This window comes from Lithobates pipiens, unplaced genomic scaffold (assembly GCF_037356315.1).
Source record: "Lithobates pipiens isolate NorthernLeopardFrog02 unplaced genomic scaffold, aLitPip1_a1.2 Scaffold_47, whole genome shotgun sequence".
Classification (NCBI taxonomy): domain Eukaryota; kingdom Metazoa; phylum Chordata; class Amphibia; order Anura; family Ranidae; genus Lithobates; species Lithobates pipiens.
The window spans coordinates 3,960,007-3,979,855 of NW_027507871.1; the positions used below are offsets into that span (position 1 = coordinate 3,960,007).

The window sequence follows — 19,849 nt, forward strand, 5'->3', positions numbered from 1 at the left end:
GGAGAGAGAGAGAGAGAGAGAGAGAGAGGGGAGAGAGAGGGGAGAGAGAGAGAGAGAGAGAGAGAGATGAGCTCATCGCCGCACTGCTTCTCGATTCACAGGTTGGGGGCTCGTCCGGGATGACTTGAGTTTCGAGCAAGTGGGTTAAATGATGCTGGCCATCTAGTGGCAGAAAAAAGTACTGCAAGGGAAATCTTTGTATTGAAGATGAATATTTCAGCGCAAAGGTGCTTTTTTTTTCAATTCTATGTTAAAATGTCATTCAGGTTTTTATCTCTGTCAGTGACCCCACTGGGGGGGGGGGGGGGTCTTCTTCCTCACTTCTTGCCCTTGTGATGCCCGTACAGGAAATGGAAGGAAGAAAGGAGGGGCAAGGTCATCACAGAGACAATGGATTTTAGTCTGTGTCCCCATTTGAGAAATTATCCCTCACTTCCTGCCTTGACAGGAAGTGAGGGTAAACCCTTCCGATTAAAAAGACTTGACATGGGCTTCTAACCTTTCTTTGCTCTGTTCAAAACAAAATAAAAGGGTTGGTCAATAAACTCCGCCATATTTGAATACGCATTTTGCTACGGCAGATTCTAGGAGGTTAGGCTGTGTGGGGGGGGGGGGGGGCTAGGTCCCACTGTGCCCTGGTAGCATGGAGGCACACAAGCCCTAAAGGCACCTCCAACATACGCAAAGCCTTCATCATTGGAAAATCCCAATTTAGGGACTAACTACCCCCTTACCCTCCTCCCATTCCCAGCAATTGTTATTACTAAAATACAGATTAACTTTCAGCCCCCCACCCCCCCCATATATATATATATATATATATATATATATATATATATATATATATATATATATATATATATATCTCCAATCCTTCATACATGAGATGAGGTCAACGCATACAGAAATATTTCTCTGTGTATAGGTAGGGAGTGCGTTTCACTCCCCCCATAGATATGTATCCAGTTTCTTTATTTCTTATATACAAAGAGCATTAAGGCAGCACACAGCTACACAGACAGACGTATCCAGCGGGGCAGTGTGCAAAGTGCAGCAACCCATAGCAACCAGACTCCACTATACTGCTGACTAGCTTAGCCGCAAACCAATGAGAGATCAAGTAATGAAAGAGCAAAGCGTGTGAAGCACCATTCGGGGAAAATACCGCATAACGGCCACTAGATGGTGCTGAGGATTATAGAAAATAAGTATGATCCTCAGCTCCCTCTAGCGGCCATAAGGTGGTATTTTCCTGAACCATTCAAAATAGGTTTTTGTTTATGCATGAATAACATTCGACCTGTAGAGGAGAACATTTAGTTTTGTCCCATTTGCACAGCAGTTTTGCTGCAAGAATATCTGTGCAATTTTTTTTAAATATAAATACACCCCTTGAGGTATCCAGTTGGAAAATTCAAGGTTTGTTTTGTTGGTTATGATAAAACAGTGTTCTCTAAACTTGTACTTGTGTTCCCACTAACAGTTCATATGAGATAAATATCCATGTAAGAGATGAAATCACAACGCTGGGACACAGTTGGGACCCATGATCGGTGGACATGCGTTGTGGCACAGACCCCCCCCCCACCCAACTCAAATTTTATAGAAGAAACCACAGCCTGTACATTTGTACATTTTTTCTTTAGTATATTTAGGCCTAGCTTTGCTCATGAAAAATTTCCTGTTTCTGCCCAACTTTACACTGCTGTATCATCTACATCGGGCAATTTTACACTGCTGTATCATCTGCATCGGGCAATTTTACACTGCTGTATCATCTACATCGGCCAATTTTATACTGCTGTATCATCTACTGTACATCAGGCAATTTTACACTTCTGTATAATCTGAATCGGCCAAGTTTACACTGCTTTATCATCTACATCGGCCAAGTTTACACTGCTTTATCATCTGCAGTCTCTTAATTTATGGGAGTTTGATAGCAATTGGCCAACGGCAGGTCAGGGCTCTAGAAAAGGTTCTCCTATTCTACACTATATTTTCAAATGTTATTTTGGCATTGGAGCCGATTGATTGGCTGCTGAAGGTTACTGCAGTTCGCATGTCATCATTGGCACTGCCAATATGGAACAGCCTCTGCACGGACGTATTCCATCAAACTCCATCGGCATGTGACGCCCATACATTCCCCGTAATATTCCCAGCAGACTAAAGTGAATCATGCCTAGCACCCACACCTATATAGACAATATCTACAGACGTTATTGCAGCTATACGTACAGGATAAAGCATCAAACCCCTATATATACCAAGCCATAGAGCCCCCTCCATCCCCAGGCTCTGTTCAGCATTGCGCCCCCTTTTGTATCCCCAGAGTCTAGCAGCTGCACCCGCTGGTCAATTTTCTGCACTCAGAATCCGTCCCGGGGGAATGAACTTCAATGCAAACAGCGTCACGCCGCTCTGCAGGCAGTGGTGGCAGGTGCAGAACGAATTCGGAGTTCCTCTTTTATCATCTGGCCGAGCTGTCCGAAGACGGAACGTCACGGTCCGAATCTTCGGGGTCCTCGTTACAGGCCGATTCGCTGCTGGGAGGAGGAGACCTGAAGAAAGAGGAAAGACTTAAAATTGACATCCAGACTTCCCTCCATTCTTACACAGGTGTACTAACTCCTCCCCTTCATTCTTACACAGGTGTACCGGCTCCTCCCCTTCATTCTTACACAGGTGTACCGGCTCCTGCCCTTCATTCTTACACAGGTGTACCGGCTCCTCCCCTTCATTCTTACACAGGTGTACTGGCTCCTCCCCTTCATTCTTACACAGGTGTACTAACTCCTCCCCTTCATTCTTACACAGGTGTACCGGCTCCTGCCCTTCATTCTTACACAGGTGTACCTGCTCCTCCCATTCATTCTTACACAGGTGTACCGGCTCCTCCCCTTCATTCTTACACAGCTATACCGGCTCCTCCCCTTCATTCTTACACAGGTGTACCGGCTCCTCCCCTTCATTCTTACAAAGACGTACCTGCTCCTCCCATTCATTCTTACACAGGTGTACCGGCTCCTCCCCTTCATTCTTACACAGGTGTACCGGCTCCTCCCCTTCATTCTTACACAGGTGTACCGGCTCCTCCCTTTCATTCTTACAGAGGTGTACCGGCTCCTCCCCTTCATTCTTACACAGGTGTACCGGCTCCTCCCCTTCAGTCTTACACAGGTGTACCGGCTCCTCCCCTTCATTCTTACACAGGTGTACCGGCTCCTCCCCTTCATTCTTACACAGGTGTACTGGCTCCTCCCCTTCATTCTTACACAGGTATACCAGCTCCTCCCCTTCAGTCTTACACAGGTGTACCAGCTCCTCCCCTTCATTTTTACACAGGTGTAAGGGCTCCTCCCCTTCAGTCTTACACAGGTGTACCGGCTCCTCCCCTTCAGTCTTACACAGGTGTACCTGCTCCTCCCCTTCATTCTTACACAGGTGTACCGGCTCCTCCCCTTCAGGCTTACACAGGTGTACTGGCTCCTCCCCTTCATTCCTACACAGGTATACCGGCTCCTCCCCTTCATTCTTACACAGCTGTACCGGCTCCTCCCCTTTATTCTTACACAGGTGTATTGGCTCCTCCCCTTCATTTTTACACAGGTGTACTGGCTACTCCCATTCATTCTTACAAAGATGTACCTGCGCCTCCCCTTCATTCTTACACAGGTGTACTGGCTCCTCTCCTTCATTCTTACACAGGTGTACTGGCTCCTCCCCTTTATTCTTACACAGGTGTACCGGCTCCTCCCCTTCATTCTTACACAGGTGTACCGGCTCCTCCACCTTCATTCTTATGCAGGTGTACCGGCTCCTCCCCTTCATTCCTACACAGGTGTACTGGCTCCTCCCCTTCATTCTTACACAGGTGTACCGGCTCCTCCCCTTCATTCTTACACAGGTGTACCGGCTCCTCCCCTTCATTCTTACACAGGTGTACCGGCTCCTCCCATTCCTCTGATGTCACTGCACACTGTGAGCTTCTCACATTGTGCATTAGAAGCTGAAGCCAGTCAAATAGACCCCGCCTCATTTCCTGGCTGGAGGAGGACTAGGCATGTGCAGAACGAAAAAATGTGTTTAGTTTCCATTTGTTATTTACAAAAATTTGTTTAGTTAAATTTGTTTCATTCGTTTCCAGAATTAGTTTCATTTGTTCAAATTCAGATCAATTAAAATTTTCCAAAATTTGGTCAAATTGAATTGGAATCTAATTCCATTTGAAATACAATTTATTCTATTAGAAATTCAAATTTCTTTCTTTCTATTCCCATTCTATTCTATTGTTATTTCTATTTTATTCTATTCTTTTCTATTAAAATTCAAATTTAGTCTATTCGAAATTTTAATTTCGGAACAAGGTTATATTGTTATAGTCTTTCTTTTGTATTGTTTTTTTTTTCTATTATTTTCTATTATATTCTTTTCTATTATATTCTATTCTTTTCTATTCAAATGCAAATGTGTTCTATTCAAAATTAACATTGCGGAAGATGGTTATATCACTATATTTCTATTCTATATATTTTTTTCTATTCTATTCCATTCTTTTCTCTTCTATTCGATTTTATTCTATTCAAATTTGAATTTATTCTATTTGAAAGTTGGATTTTGGAAGATGGTTATATTCATATTTTATTCCATTCGATTATTTTCTATTCTATTCAAATTTGGGGAAATGGTTATATTCTTTCTATTCTGTTCTTTTCTATTATGTTCTATTCTTTTTTAATTCACATTTATTCTATTTGAAATTCAGATTTCAGAAGACGGTTATATTCTATTTTTTTTATTCTATTCTATTCCTTTACGTTCTATTCTATTTTATTCTGTTTTTATTTTCCATTCGATTTTGTTCTGATTTACTCTATTCTATTCCATTCTATTTTTTTATTCTTTTATTCCTTTACGTTCTATTCTATTTTATTCTGTTCTTTTATTTTCTATTCAATTTTGTTCTATTTTTTTTATTTTATGTTTTTTATTTTTTATTTTCTAAAGACACTGAATTTCAAAAGAGACAACTTCCCTAAACTACGAACCTTACTAGAAGGCATAAATTGGGATAAAATCTTAGGAACAAAGAACACGGAGGAGAGATGGGTTTGCTTTAACAGCATATTAAATAAGGGCATTAGCCATTGAATCCCATTGGGTAATACATTTAAAAGAGCGAACAAAAGTCCTGGATGGCTTAACTCCAATGTAAAAATGCATATAAAAGCAAAGGAGAAGGCCTTCAAAAAAATACAAGGCTGAGGGATCATCATCAGCATTCAGACTTTACAAAGAATGCAGCAAGAAATGTAAGGGTGCAATAAGGACGGCTAACATAGAACATGAAAGACACATAGCGGAGGAGAGCAAAAAAAAAACCAAGAAATTCTTTATGTATGTAAACAATAAAAAAGGGAGGACAGACCATAATTGGCCCCATAAAGAATGAGGAAGGACATCGGGTTACAAAGGATGGGGGGATGGGGAAGGTATTGAATTTATTCTTCTCCTCGGTCTTAGCGAGGGAATCAGGAGGCTTCAGTAACCAAAGCTGCAGGCCCCTCCCACCAGCGATGACATCAGCACTTTCTGAAATGAGATGTTGGTTCACTCACCTCTCCTCTGATTGGTTGATCAGTCTCCGGCACGTCTCCATCTGCACATCCAGCCCCCGCTTCATGCTGCACATCTCCATGTATTCATGCAGGTGACGCGTCATGTCGTCCTTCGCTGTGGCCAGCTCCAGCTGTACAGGAAGCACAACGGAAAACGTTCGTCTTTTATTAAAGTGTATCGAAAAGTCAAAACTTTTTTTGTTGTTGTTTTGGATAAAACAGGAAATAGTTAAATGTCCCGTTGGGGTGTTTTTCGCCATCTGTTCCCCTCTGGAGACGTTCCCCTCCCCCTCCTGATTTGGGAGGGAGTTAAGGATCGCTAGTGCCAAACCTGAGGGCCACATGTAGGCAGGTGCAGTTAGCTATTTTGCCACTAGGTGGCTCTGTACCAGAATGGTGTCTGGTTACAGCAGACAGTGTCATCAGGTGTTAGGCCCCTTTTGGGTAGACCCCTCCTGCAGTGATTCCATGAGTGAGGTCAGGGCTTCTGTTAGAAATCATGGGGCCCTATATAGCCATCTTGACAAGTCCCCCCCCCCCCCCCGGGTGCAGCGGAGGAGCGGCACTAACATTTTATTTGCCTTCCCCACCGAAAATGAAAAGTCCTTCCTCTGTTCCCACTTCCTGGGCCCCTTTGTGCAACTGATGGGGCCTGGACCCCCATGTTTAGCTGATGGGGCCTGGACCCCCATGTTTAGCTGATGGGGCCTGGACCCTCCTCTGTTTTGCTGATGGGGCCTGGACCCCCCTCTATTTTGCTGATGGGGCCTCAACCCCCCTGTTTTGCTGATGGGGCCTGGACTCCCCTGTTTTGCCGATGGGGCCTGGACCCCTCTGTTTTGCCGATGGGGCCTGGACCCCCATGTTTAACTGATGGGGCCTGGACCCCCCTCTGTTTTGCTGATGGGGCCTGGACCCCCCTCTGTTTTGCTGATGGGGCCTGGACCCCCCTGTTTTGCTGATGGGGCCTGGACCCCCCTGTTTTGCTGATGGGGCCTGGACCCCCCTGTTTTGCTGATGGGGCCTGGACCCCCATGTTTAGCTGATGGGGCCTGGACCCCCATGTTTTGCTGATGGGGCCTGGACCCCTCTGTTTTGCTGATGGGGCCTGGACCCCCATGTTTAACTGATGGGGCCTGGACCCCCATGTTTAGCTGATGGGGCCTGGACCCCCATGTTTAGCTGATGGGGCCTGGACCCCCATGTTTAGCTGATGGGGCGTGGACCCCCCTCTGTTTTGCTGATGGGGCCTGGACCCCCGTTTTACTGATGGGGCCTGGACCCCCCTGTTTTACCAATGGGGCCTGTGCCTCCCTGTTTTACCGATGGGGCCTGGACCCCCCTGTTTTACCGATGGGGCCTGGGCCCCCCTGTTTTACCAATGGGGCCTGGGCCTCCCTGTTTTACCGATGGGGCCTGGGCCTCCCTGTTTTACCGATGGGGCCTGGACCCCCCTGTTTTTCTGATGGGGCCTGGGCCTCCCTGCTTTACTGATGGGGCCTGGGCCCCCCTGTTAAACTGATGGGGCCTGGGCCCAGTACAACAGGACCAGTTGTACTGCCTTATCAGTGGCCCTGGGTGAGGCAGCGCCCACATATAAGCCAGGTTGGGAGGGGCCCTTGCACATGTTGGGTATGGAAGCCGCACACCCCACACCAGCATGGAGGCCCTGCACAGGGCAAGAGGCTGGGGGGGAGGAGACCGGCACCCAGGAAAGCCGGCTGTAGAATTTCTGTCCCTTATGGAGCTGGGGGCCGAGGCGGATTACAAAAGGCCTTTTAGGCCAGGCCAAGAGTTCCCCGAGGGAGGGTTTACCCCTGGAGGGTCCGGGCCCCTCCTACACACATGTGGTCCTTTAATGCTTGAGGTGTCGCTTGGGCCCCAGCAGTCAGTGGAAGAAGCATTGATTTGTAAAGGGGCCCTTAACAGTAGTGGAGTCCAGTCATGCAACCTATCCCTAGTCTCCGACTGTCTCCAATAGCAGCACTTCAGTCACCGACTCCTCCAATAGAACCATCGCCGATCTTTTCTTCTGGCCTGTTTTCAATTTGTGACAGTTTTCTGCAGCATTAAATGTAATAAATACTTTATCAAGTCCGGGAACTGGGGGGGTGCTGGGGGGGGGAGCAGACTGTGTATCTGAATCAAGGCCGGGGCAAAGGGTGGGATCATTCCTCCCACTGATACCAATGATGGGGCACTATTCCTCCCACTGATACCAATGATGGGGCACTATTCCTCCCACTGACACCAATGATGGGGCACTATTCCTCCCACTGATACCAATGATGGGGCACTATTCCTCCCACTGATACCAATGATGGGGCACTATTCCTCCCACTGATACCAATGATGGGGCACTATTCCTCCCACTGACACCAATAATGGGGCACTATTCCTCTCACTGACACCAATGATGGGGCACTATTCCTCCCACTGACACCAATGATGGGGCACTATTCCTCCCACTGACACCAATGATGGGGCACTATTCCTCTCACTGACACCAATGATGGGGCACTATTCCTCCCACTGACACCAATGATGGGGCACTATTCCTCCCACTGACACCAATGATGGGGCACTATTCCTCCCACTGACACCAATGATGGGGCACTATTCCTCCCACTGACACCAATAATGGGGCACTATTCCTCTCACTGACACCAATGATGGGGCACTATTCCTCCCACTGACACCAATAATGGGGCACTATTCCTCCCACTGACACCAATAATGGGGCACTATTCCTCTCACTGACACCAATGATGGGGCACTATTCCTCCCACTGACACCAATAATGGGGCACTATTCCTCCCACTGACACCAATAATGGGGCACTATTCCTCTCACTGACACCAATGATGGGGCACTATTCCTCCCACTGACACCAATGATGGGGCACTATTCCTCCCACTGACACCAATGATGGGGCACTATTCCTCTCACTGACACCAATGATGGGGCACTATTCCTCCCACTGATACCAATGATGGGGCACTATTCCTCTCACTGACACCAATGATGGGGCACTATTCCTCCCACTGACACCAATGATGGGGCACTATTCCTTCCACTGACACCAATGATGGGGCACTATTCCTCCCACTGACACCAATGATGGGGCACTATTCCTCCCACTGACACCAATGATGGGGCACTATTCCTCCCACTGATACCAATGATGGGGCACTATTCCTCTCACTGACACCAATGATGGGGTACTATTCCTCCCACTGACACCAATGATGAGGCACTATTCCTCCCACTGACACCAATGATGGGGTACTATTCCTCCCACTGATACCAATGATGGGGCACTATTCCTCTCACTGACACCAATGATGGGGCACTATTCCTCCCACTGACACCAATGATGGGACACTATTCCTCCCACTGATACCAATGATGGGACACTATTCCTCCCACTGATACCAATGATGGGGCACTATTCCTCTCACTGACACCAATGATGGGGCACTATTCCTCCCACTGACACCAATGATGGGACACTATTCCTCCCACTGATACCAATGATGGGACACTATTCCTCCCACTGATACCAATGATGGGGCACTATTCCTCCCACTGACACCAATGATGGGGCACTATTCCTCCCACTGACACCAATGATGGGGCACTATTCCTCCCACTGACACCAATGATGAGGCACTATTCCTCCCACTGATACCAATGATGGGGCACTATTCCTCTCACTGACACCAATGATGGGGCACTATTCCTCCCACTGATACCAATGATGAGGCACTATTCCTCCCACTGACACCAATGATGGGGCACTATTCCCCCCACTGATACCAATGATGGGGCACTATTCCTCCCACTGACACCAATGATGGGGCACTATTCCTCCCACTGACACCAATGATGGGGCACTATTCCTCCCACTGACACCAATGATGGGGCACTATTCCTCCCACTGACACCAATGATGGGGCACTATTCCTCCCACTAATACCAATGGTGGGGCACTATTCCTCCCACTGACACCAATGATGGGGCACTATTCCTCCCACTGACACCAATGATGGGGAACTATTCCTCCCACTAATACCAATGGTGGGGCACTATTCCTCCCACTGACACCAATGGTGGGGCACTATTCCTCCCACTAATACCAATGGTGGGGCACTATTCCCCCCACTGACACCAATGGTGGGGCACTATTCCTCCCACTAATACCAATGGTGGGGCACTATTCCCCCCACTGACACCAATGATGGGGCACTATTCCTCCCACTGACACCAATGATGGGGCACTATTCCTCCCACTAATACCAATGGTGGGGCACTATTCCTCCCACTGACACCAATGATGGGGCACTATTCCTCCCACTAATACCAATGGTGGGGCACTATTCCTCCCACTGACACCAATGATGGGGCACTATTCCTCCCACTGACACCAATGATGGGGCACTATTCCTCCCACTGACACCAATGATGGGGCACTATTCCTCCCACTGACACCAATGATGGGGCACTATTCCTCCCACTGACACCAATGATGGGGCATTATTCCTCCCACTAATACCAATGGTGGGGCACTATTCCTCCCACTGACACCAATGATGGGGCACTATTCCTCCCACTAATACCAATGGTGGGGCACTATTCCCCCCACTGACACCAATGGTGGGGCACTATTCCTCCCACTAATACCAATGGTGGGGCACTATTCCCCCCACTGACACCAATGATGGGGCACTATTCCTCCCACTGACACCAATGATGGGGCACTATTCCTCCCACTAATACCAATGGTGGGGCACTATTCCTCCCACTGATACCAATGGTGGGGCACTATTCCTCCCACTGACACCAATGATGGGGCACTATTCCTCCCACTAATACCAATGGTGGGGCACTATTCCCCCCACTGACACCAATGGTGGGGCACTATTCCTCCCACTGACACCAATGATGGGGCACTATTCCTCCCACTAATACCAATGATGGGGCATTATTCCCCCTACTGACACCAATGATGGGGCACTATTCCCCCTACTGACACCAATGATGGGGCACTATTCCCCCTACTGACACCAATGATGGGGCACTATTCCCCCTACTGACACCAATGATGGGGCACTATTCCTCCCACTGACACCAATGATGGGGCACTATTCCTCCCACTGATACCAATGATGGGGCACTATTCCCCCTACTGACACCAATGATGGGGCACTATTCCCCCTACTGACACCAATGATGGGGCACTATTCCCCCTACTGACACCAATGATGGGGCATTATTCCTCCCACTGACACCAATGATGAGTGACAGTCCCGCGCCTCTAAAGTCTGAAGAACAGGAAACTGGCCCTTTTTTTAGGAAATCTGGAGAACCCCCCTCCCCCTCACCAAAATGAAAAAAGGGTTTTGCCTTTCACAGTAATTTATAAAGGAATAGAACAATAGGATTGTTTCATACATGGATGCAGATCGGGATCAGGCCGTCTCACGGACAGCTCAGTCCTGCAGGTCACACGGCTCACTATGATGTCATTGTTCTGTCAGCTGTTCTCTATCAGAAGACGGTGCGGCTGTCACTCCGATAGCGGGCTTCTTCTCCAGTGTTCCCCGATGACAGGCCGTCATTATGACGGGGCTCTTACCTCGATCTGACCAATGGTCTCCTGGTATTCCTTCTCCCGATTCTTAAAGAGGGACTCCGTATCTTTGATCACCTCCTCCAGACTGTCATCCTGGACCTGCTATGAAGCAAATGAGACGAGGACATCGTGATTTATTCCGGGCCTTCCCCCATATACCTCCCGATCTCACCATACAACCTAAGGTCTCATGTCTGCCGATAGTAAACCCAAAAGCAAACATTTATTATATCGCAGATCACCAATTCTTACATGTGACGGCTGCATTCCTTTTCTTTTTTTTTTTTTTTTTTTAGGCTTTCTTGCTTTTATTTTTATCTGCTGATCCAGCCAGCAAGTCTGTTGTTTGTCAGAAGCACAAGCTCTGTGGATGTGGATGAGTACATGGATGAGACAAACCATTTACCTCTGACGGGGGTGCTTACAATGATCAGCTTTTATTTATTATTTTAAAACCTTTATCCCAAAAGGAAAAAACATTGTTTACTGGAACTCATTATAGAGTACGAGCTGTGGTTTGGTTTCAGACTGTAATGGGGACCCTGATGTAAGGAGGGGGGGGGGGCTCTGATGGGGACCCTGATGTAAGGAGGGGGGGGGCTCTGATGGGGACCCTGATGTAAGGAGGGGGGTGGCTCTGATGGGGACCCTTTTATAAGGTAAAACTTTGATGTACAAAAGACTCTGATGGGGGCCCTGATGTAAGGAGGGGGCTCTGATGGGGACCCTGATGTAAGGGGGGGCTCTGATGGGGGCCCTGATGTAAGGAGGGGGCTCTGATGGGGACCCTGATGTAAGGAGAGGGGGGATCTGATGGGGACCCTGATGTAAGGAGTGGGGGCTCTGATGGGGACCCTTTCATAAGGTAAAACTTTGATGTACAAAAGACTCTGATGGGGGCCCTGATGTAAGGAGGAGGCTCTGATGGGGCCCTGATGTAAGGGGGGGCTCTGATGAGGACCCTGATATAAGGGGGGGCTCTGATGGGGACCCTGATGTAATGAGAGGGGGGCTCTGATGGGAACCCTTTTATAAGGTAAAACTTTGATGTACGAAAGACTCTGATGGGGGCCCAGATGGGGCCCTGATGTAAGGAGGGGGGCTCAAATGAGGATCCCGATGTAAGGGGAGACTCTAATGGGAACCCTTTTATAAGGCAAAACTTTGATGTATGAAGGACTCTGATGTAAGGGGGGGTCTCTGATGGGGCCCTTATGTAAGGGGGGCTCTGATGGGGCCTTGATGTAAGGGGGGCTCTAATGGGGACCCTGATGTAAGGGATGACTCTGATGGGGACCCTTTTATAAGGTAAAACTTTGATGTATGACAGACTCTGATGGAGGCCCTGATGTAAGGGGGGCTCTGATAGGGACCCTGATATAAAGGGGAGGGGGCTCTTATGGGGACCCTGATGTAAGGGGAGACTCTTATGTGGACTCTGATGTAAGGGGAGACTCTGATGGGGACCCTTTTATAAGATAAAACTTTGATGTATGAAGGACTCTGATGGGGGCCCTGGTGTAAGGAGGGGGGCTCTAATGGGGACCCTAATGTAAAGGAGGACTCTGATTGAGACCTTGATGTAAAGGAGGACTCTGATGGGGCCACGGATGTGGGGAAGGGGAGGGGTCTCTGGTGGGGACTCTGGTGTAAGGGGGAACTCTGAAGTAAGAGTGAATCTGCTGGGGACTCTAATGTAAGGGTGGACTCGCACAGATTTTTACCCCCGTCCTGTAAGATATAAGATGAGAAGTTTGGAGCCCCCCCCCCCCCAGGTCTAGAGGGTTGCAAAAGAGTCCTCAGGGGATCAGGAAGGAATGGCGCCTTCCTCGGGATCATTAATGGGGATCGGGTTCTATAGATGAAGGTTTTCTATTATTGGCGGAACTCATCAGATTTGTGTCACATCCAGGAATAAAAATAACATTGAAAAAGGGGATCAGCAAAGTGTACAATTATCAAGAATAAAGGGGATTGGTTGAGTCTACAGGTAAGCTCCTCCCACGAGGAACCCCTGTTGTGTATCTAGTGGGGGATATTGTACTGAATTTACTACATATAGTTCCCTCTGCTGGGGGGCAAGGGGTACTTACCTCTCCTTGATTCTCAGCGCCAGATATCGCATATCCGGAGAAATCCTCCCACAATAGCAGAGTCTCCTCGGTCTCCTCCCACGCCAGACTGTCGCAGTCGTCCTCGAAATCATAATCTCTCCTATAAAAGAAAAGACGGCTATAAAACATATAAAAAATAAGGACATTATAATAAAAAAATCAGGATAATTACAAGTGACAACCTGGAGCCGCCCGAACTCCACCCCTCCCCCAATAAATAAAATGTATGTCTGTGAATGTATGGCGCCGTGGCACACAGCGAGAAAAGGGGCGGAGAGAAAAGGGGGCGAAGAGAAAAGGGGGCGGAGAGAAAAGAGAAAAGGGGGCTGAGAGAAAAGAGAAAAGGGGGCTGAGAGAAAAGGGGGCAGAGAGAAAAGGGGGCTGAGAGAAAAGGGGGCTGAGAGAAAAGGGGGCAGAGACAAAAGAGAAAAGGGGGCTGAGAGAAAAGGGGGCTGAGAGAAAAGGGGGTGGAGAGAAAAGGGGGTGGAGAGAAAAGAGAAAAGGGGGCTGAGAGAAAAGAGAAAAGGGGGTGGAGAGAAAAGGGGGCTGAGAGAAAAGAGAAAAGGGGGTGGAGAGAAAAGGGGGCTGAGAGAAAAGAGAAAAGGGGGCTGAGAGAAAAGAGAAAAGGGGGTGGAGAGAAAAGGGGGCTGAGAGAAAAGAGAAAAGGGGGCTGAGAGAAAAGAGAAAAGGGGGCTGAGAGAAAAGAGAAAAGGGGGTGGAGAGAAAAGGGGGCTGAGAGAAAAGAGAAAAGGGGGTGGAGAGAAAAGGGGGCTGAGAGAAAAGAGAAAAGGGGGCTGAGAGAAAAGAGAAAAGGGGGCGGAGAGAATTCCTTCCATGTGAAAAGAAGTTTCTTTGCATTTTTTATTAACTTATAAATGTGTCAGTTATTATTGCCCTTGTTATAATGTTTAAATGATTAATTGGTACACATGACATAGTGTGTGTGTAAATATATGTATATACCGTATATATATATATATATTGGATTATGGTGGTGGGATAGCGCTGCTCTAAAGTTCTTCTTTTTTACATTTTTGCAAATATCTGCTGGCGGCTTAGTGGAGGGGGGTATGGGGGGGGGGGTATGGGGGGGGGGGTATGGGGGGAGGGGGGTCATCAGTTGATCGCACAGAAGAAAGTAGGAAATAAGAATATAATATATTTTTATAAATGTGTAAATGGTTCATGCAATGCTGCTTATGACCACTGGGTGTCACTGTTGTAAAACTTTTCATCGCTGGTTCCCCTCCAATCATTTCCCCAGAAATAGAATATATATATATATATATATATATATATATATATATATATATATATATATATAGTTACATTGTCTTCAATTATTGTAAATAAAGGGAAAGTGAACTGTTACTTTTAGGCCTCATGCACCTAGGCGGGGTGTAGAAACCCTCCCCCGCAGAGCTGTCTGGCGTTTTCTTATGCCTCTTAATGCAGCTCTGTATTTGCACACCGCGTGCATGCGGGGGGGTCAAAAATTTGCCCCAGGCTCGTGTTTCCAAAGAAACGCATAAAAAATGAAGGGATTCATGAACTCTCCTAGCAGAAGAAAAGCAGCTTAAAGAAAAAAAAAAAAAAAAGTGCGGCGCAAACGCGTTTAGGGGCGGCGAGCGCTTGGGCGTTTATTTCATTGCCCAGAATATTCATTTATTCTAGCGCCTAAAATGAAAAAAAAAAAAAAAAGTGTTAATGGTTCTTTAGACGCATTTATGCGCACCAAACGTTGTTTCTGCCAAATCGCGGCGCTCTTGGACACATAATGAAGGGGGGAGGTGGTTCTGCCTCTATACTCCCAGAAATGTCTATGTGGAGATAAAGGATAACATGGAGGGCCGATGGGACATCAATCGTCAGTCTATTGTAATATGAGAGCAAGTGTCATAATCACCCGTCTATATACAGCAGGAGATAGATAATAGATAGATAGATGATAGATAGATAGATAGATAGATAGATAGATGATAAATAGATAGATAGATAGATTATATATAGAAAGATAATAGATATAGATAGATAGATACTGTAGATTATAGATAAATGATATAAAGAAAGATAACAGATAAAGATAGATTATAGATAGATAGATGATATGGAATATATATATATAGAGAGAGAGAGAGAGAGAGAGAGAGAGAGAGAGAGAGATATAGATATAGATGAAGATTTATGGGACATACAGCTGGTTGAGCATCTTCTGCATCTCCTCGTTGATACTCAGCGCTGTGCTCTCATCCTCCTCCCCTCCTCCTCCTCCTCTGGCGCTCTCGCTGTCGCACATGGACGTGTCGTCATCAGGGACCGGCTTCTTCTCTTTCCGTCTCCCCAGAACTTTTATTGGGGAGAGGTGGACAGTCTGCTGAGGAAAACATTTAACAAAAAACGATGAATACAATAAACAACAAGGCAATGTTTCAGGGTGTGATGGGTCTCACCAAGCACAGGAAGTGAAGGGAAATCTCCCTAACGGGGACACGGCAATAAAAACCTGACAGAAGTCCCGCCCCTTCCCCCCCCCACTCTGTCCACACAGGTGAACGATGATGGTGGCGGGTGCTGGTTGCATGGCTGTCCTGCTGAATCTCTCGCCTTCAGTACTTTTGAGTTACAGATTCAGAGCAAGTAGGCAAATCAGGAGGCAGATAAAAATGCAGATATGTGTTATAGATCAGTGACTTAAAGTATTGACTCCAATGCAGGAGCATAACAGCCAGGCAATCAGCATTTTCAGAGGGACGCAATGGTGTGACAGGTACATTCCCCGCTGCTCAAATGGTACATTTTTCTGAAGATCATCACGACAGCTGACATGTTTTATGCATGCAAAATAATACAATATAATATAATCTTAGTAAAATATGCTCAACTCAGGCGTCCTTGGCTCTCAGGACTGAAAGTAACAATCATGATCACAAAAAAGACGATCGATCTTTGATATTACAGCATTATTTCTCTCCTGTGTGAAATGTATTTGCTGATTGGCTTCATCCATCAGGATGTTAAGATTAGCAAGATATAACTCTGTGACTAGTGACAAGTGGCTGAATATGCCAATATATATATATATCATTGTTGTTTTTACATTTTATTTAGCACTATAATTGTAATAGACCTTTGCAGTATTAAGCAGAGGCACACCGCCATCTACAGGCTACAGTGGCCTCTGCATGCTAATTTATATATATATGTTTTTCTAATACAAAGGGGTTCCAACACAATGAACGTAATTTATTGCCCCATCAAAGAATAATTAAGCAACTTCAGGGATCCCTGCTCTTATTAATTAGCGGCCTTCACTATGCAATAGAAATGGAGATATCGGCGTTCATATCCTGAATCGCCTCCATAGATACAACACCCGAGATACTAAACCACGTTAACCTTAATAAATTCAGAGCAAACTCTTTGTTTAAGGGGGTGAAATAATGGGGGTGCGAATATATTGCTTTACATGTTCGATCCGGCCAACTGCGTCAAAGTGATCCCCATCTGGCCAGTCCCTACTCTGCCTTGCAGATTTTTAACTCCTATTTTCTAAAAGAGCTACTGGTGAGAGTGTGGACATAGAGCGGGGTATAGAACCCCCCTCCCCCCTTAACATAATCACATTTTGTTTCTACTCAGTACAACTTATAACATCCAAGTGAAAGCTATAACACCAACATGTCAAAAAATGCAAAAGCACTGAATTGGAAAAAGGACCCCCCCCCTCCCTCCTTGTCTCAGTATTTTGTTGGACCCCCTTTTGCTGTAGTTCCAGCCGTTAGTCTGTTGTGATTTGGCTCTCTACTAACTTTGCACATCTGGACTTTGAAATATTTACTCTTCTTTTCTAAGCAGCTCAAGTTCAGTTACATTTGATGGTGAGTATTTGTGGACTGCAGTCTTCAATCATTCCACAGATTTTCAATGGGGTTTAGGTCTGGGCTCTGACTAAGCCATGCAAGGACATTCCCCGCCTTCTCCTCCAACCACTGTGCGCTCATTGGTAGACATTCCCCGCCTTCTCCTCCAACCACTGTGCGCTCATTGGTGGACATTCCCCACCTTCTCCTCCAACCACTGTGTGCTCATTGGTGGACATTCCCCGCCTTCTCCTCCAACCACTGTGTGCTCATTGGTGGACATTCCCTGCCTTCTCCTCCAACCACTGTGTGCTCATTGGGGGACATTCCCTGCCTTCTCCTCCAACCACTGTGTGCTCATTGGTGGACATTCCCCACCTTCTCCTCCAACCACTGTGCGCTCATTGGTGGACATTCTCCACCTTCTCCTCCAACCACTGTGCGCTCATTGGTGGACATTCCCTGCCTTTTCCTCCAACCACTGTGCGCTCATTGGTGGACATTCCCCGCCTTCTCCTCCAACCACTGTGTGCTCATTGGTGGACATTCCCCGCCTTCTCCTCCAACCACTGTGCGCTCATTGGTGGACATTCTTCACCTTCTCCTCCAACCACTGTGCGCTCATTGGTGGACATTCTCCACCTTCTCCTCCAACCACTGTGCGCTCATTGGTGGACATTCCTCACCTTCTCCTCCAACCACTGTGTGCTCATTGGTGGACATTCCCCTCCTTCTCCTCCAACCACTGTGCGCTCATTGGTGGACATTCCTCACCTTCTCCTCCAACCACCGTGCGCTCATTGGTGGACATTCCCCACCTTCTCCTCCAACCACTGTGCACTCATTGGTGGACATTCTCCACCTTCTCCTCCAACCACTGTGCGCTCATTGGTGGACATTCCCCACCTTCTCCTCCAACCACTGTGCGCTCATTGGTGGACATTCTCCACCTTCTCCTCCAACCACTGTGCGCTCATTGGTGGACATTCCCCGCCTTCTCCTCCAACCACTGTGCGCTCATTGGTGGACATTCCCCACCTTCTCCTCCAACCACTGTGCGCTCATTGGTGTACATTCCCTGCCTTCTCCTCCAACCACTGTGCGCTCATTGGTGGACATTCCTCACCTTCTCCTTCAACCACTGTGCGCTCATTGGTGGACATTCCCCACCTTCTCCTCCAACCACTGTGCGCTCATTGGTGGACATTCCCCACCTTCTCCTCCAACCACTGTGTGCTCATTGGAGGACATTCCCCACCTTCTCCTCCAACCACTGTGCGCTCATTGGTGGACATTCCCCGCCTTCTCCTCCAACCACTGTGTGCTCATTGGTGGACATTCTCCACCTTCTCCTCCAACCACTGTGCACTCATTAGTGGGCATTCCCCACCTTCTCCTTTAACCACTGTGCACTCATTGGTGGACATTCTCCACCTTCTCCTCCAACCACTGTGCGCTCATTGGTGGACATTCCCCACCTTCTCCTCCAACCACTGTGTGCTCATTGGTGGACATTCTCCACCTTCTCCTCCAACCACTGTGCGCTCATTGGTGGACATTCCCTGCCTTCTCCTCCAACCACTGTGCGCTCATTGGTGGACATTCCCCACCTTCTCCTCCAACCACTGTGCGCTCATTGGTGGACATTCTCCACCTTCTCCTCCAACCACTGTGCGCTCATTGGTGTACATTCCCTGCCTTCTCCTCCAACCACTGTGCGCTCATTGGTGGACATTCCTCACCTTTTCCTCCAACCACTGTGCGCTCATTGGTGGACATTCCCCACCTTCTCCTCCAACCACTGTGCGCTCATTGGTGGACATTCCCCACCTTCTCCTCCAACCACTGTGTGCTCATTGGAGGACATTCCCCACCTTCTCCTTCAACCACTTGGCGCTCATTGGTGGACATTCCCCGCCTTCTCCTCCAACCACTGTGTGCTCATTGGTGGACATTCCCTACCTTCTCCTCCAACCACTGTGTGCTCATTGGTGGACATTCCCCGCCTTCTCCTCCAACCACTGTGTGCTCATTGGTGGACATTCCCCACCTTCTCCTCCAACCACTGTGCGCTCATTGGTGGACATTCCCCGCCTTCTCCTCCAACCACTGTGTGCTCATTGGTGGACATTCCCCGCCTTCTCCTCCAACCACTGTGCGCTCATTGGTGGACATTCCCCGCCTTCTCCTCCAACCACTGTGTGCTCATTGGTGGACATTCTCCACCTTCTCCTCCAACCACTGTGCGCTCATTGGTGGATATTCCCTACCTTCTACTCCAACCACTGTGTGCTCATTGGTGGACATTCCCCACCTTCTCCTCCAACCACTGTGTGCTCATTGGTGGACATTCCCCAGCACTGGCGTTTTTTTTTTTTCTGTAGAATCTTATTTTTTTAGTACTATATTGCATTATACATTTACAGTATTAAGCAGACGCACACTGCCATCAGCAGATTGCAGTGGTCTTTGTAAGATGTAACCTTCATTGTGTATGTGATTACTATCTCACAGCTGACATCAGTAACTGCTCTGATCATTAATGAGAACCAAGTCATCACAGTAAGGCCCGGTTCACACTGATGCGACAATCGCGCCGACTTTGGAGCACTTGTCGTA

General features: G+C 47.6%; 1 protein-coding gene across 1 annotated transcript in view; it reads right to left on the bottom strand.

The window, feature by feature from the left end:
* Window positions 1–910: 910 nt before the first annotated feature.
* Window positions 911–19,849, bottom strand: part of IFFO1 (intermediate filament family orphan 1) — a 67,265-nt gene continuing 48,326 nt past the window's right edge. Inside the window, 5 exon segments of the mRNA XM_077467117.1 lie at window positions 911–2,564; window positions 5,622–5,752; window positions 11,260–11,355; window positions 13,350–13,470; window positions 15,566–15,744. Coding sequence (XP_077323243.1) covers window positions 2,474–2,564; window positions 5,622–5,752; window positions 11,260–11,355; window positions 13,350–13,470; window positions 15,566–15,744 — 618 coding nt within the window. The 3' untranslated portion in view covers window positions 911–2,473.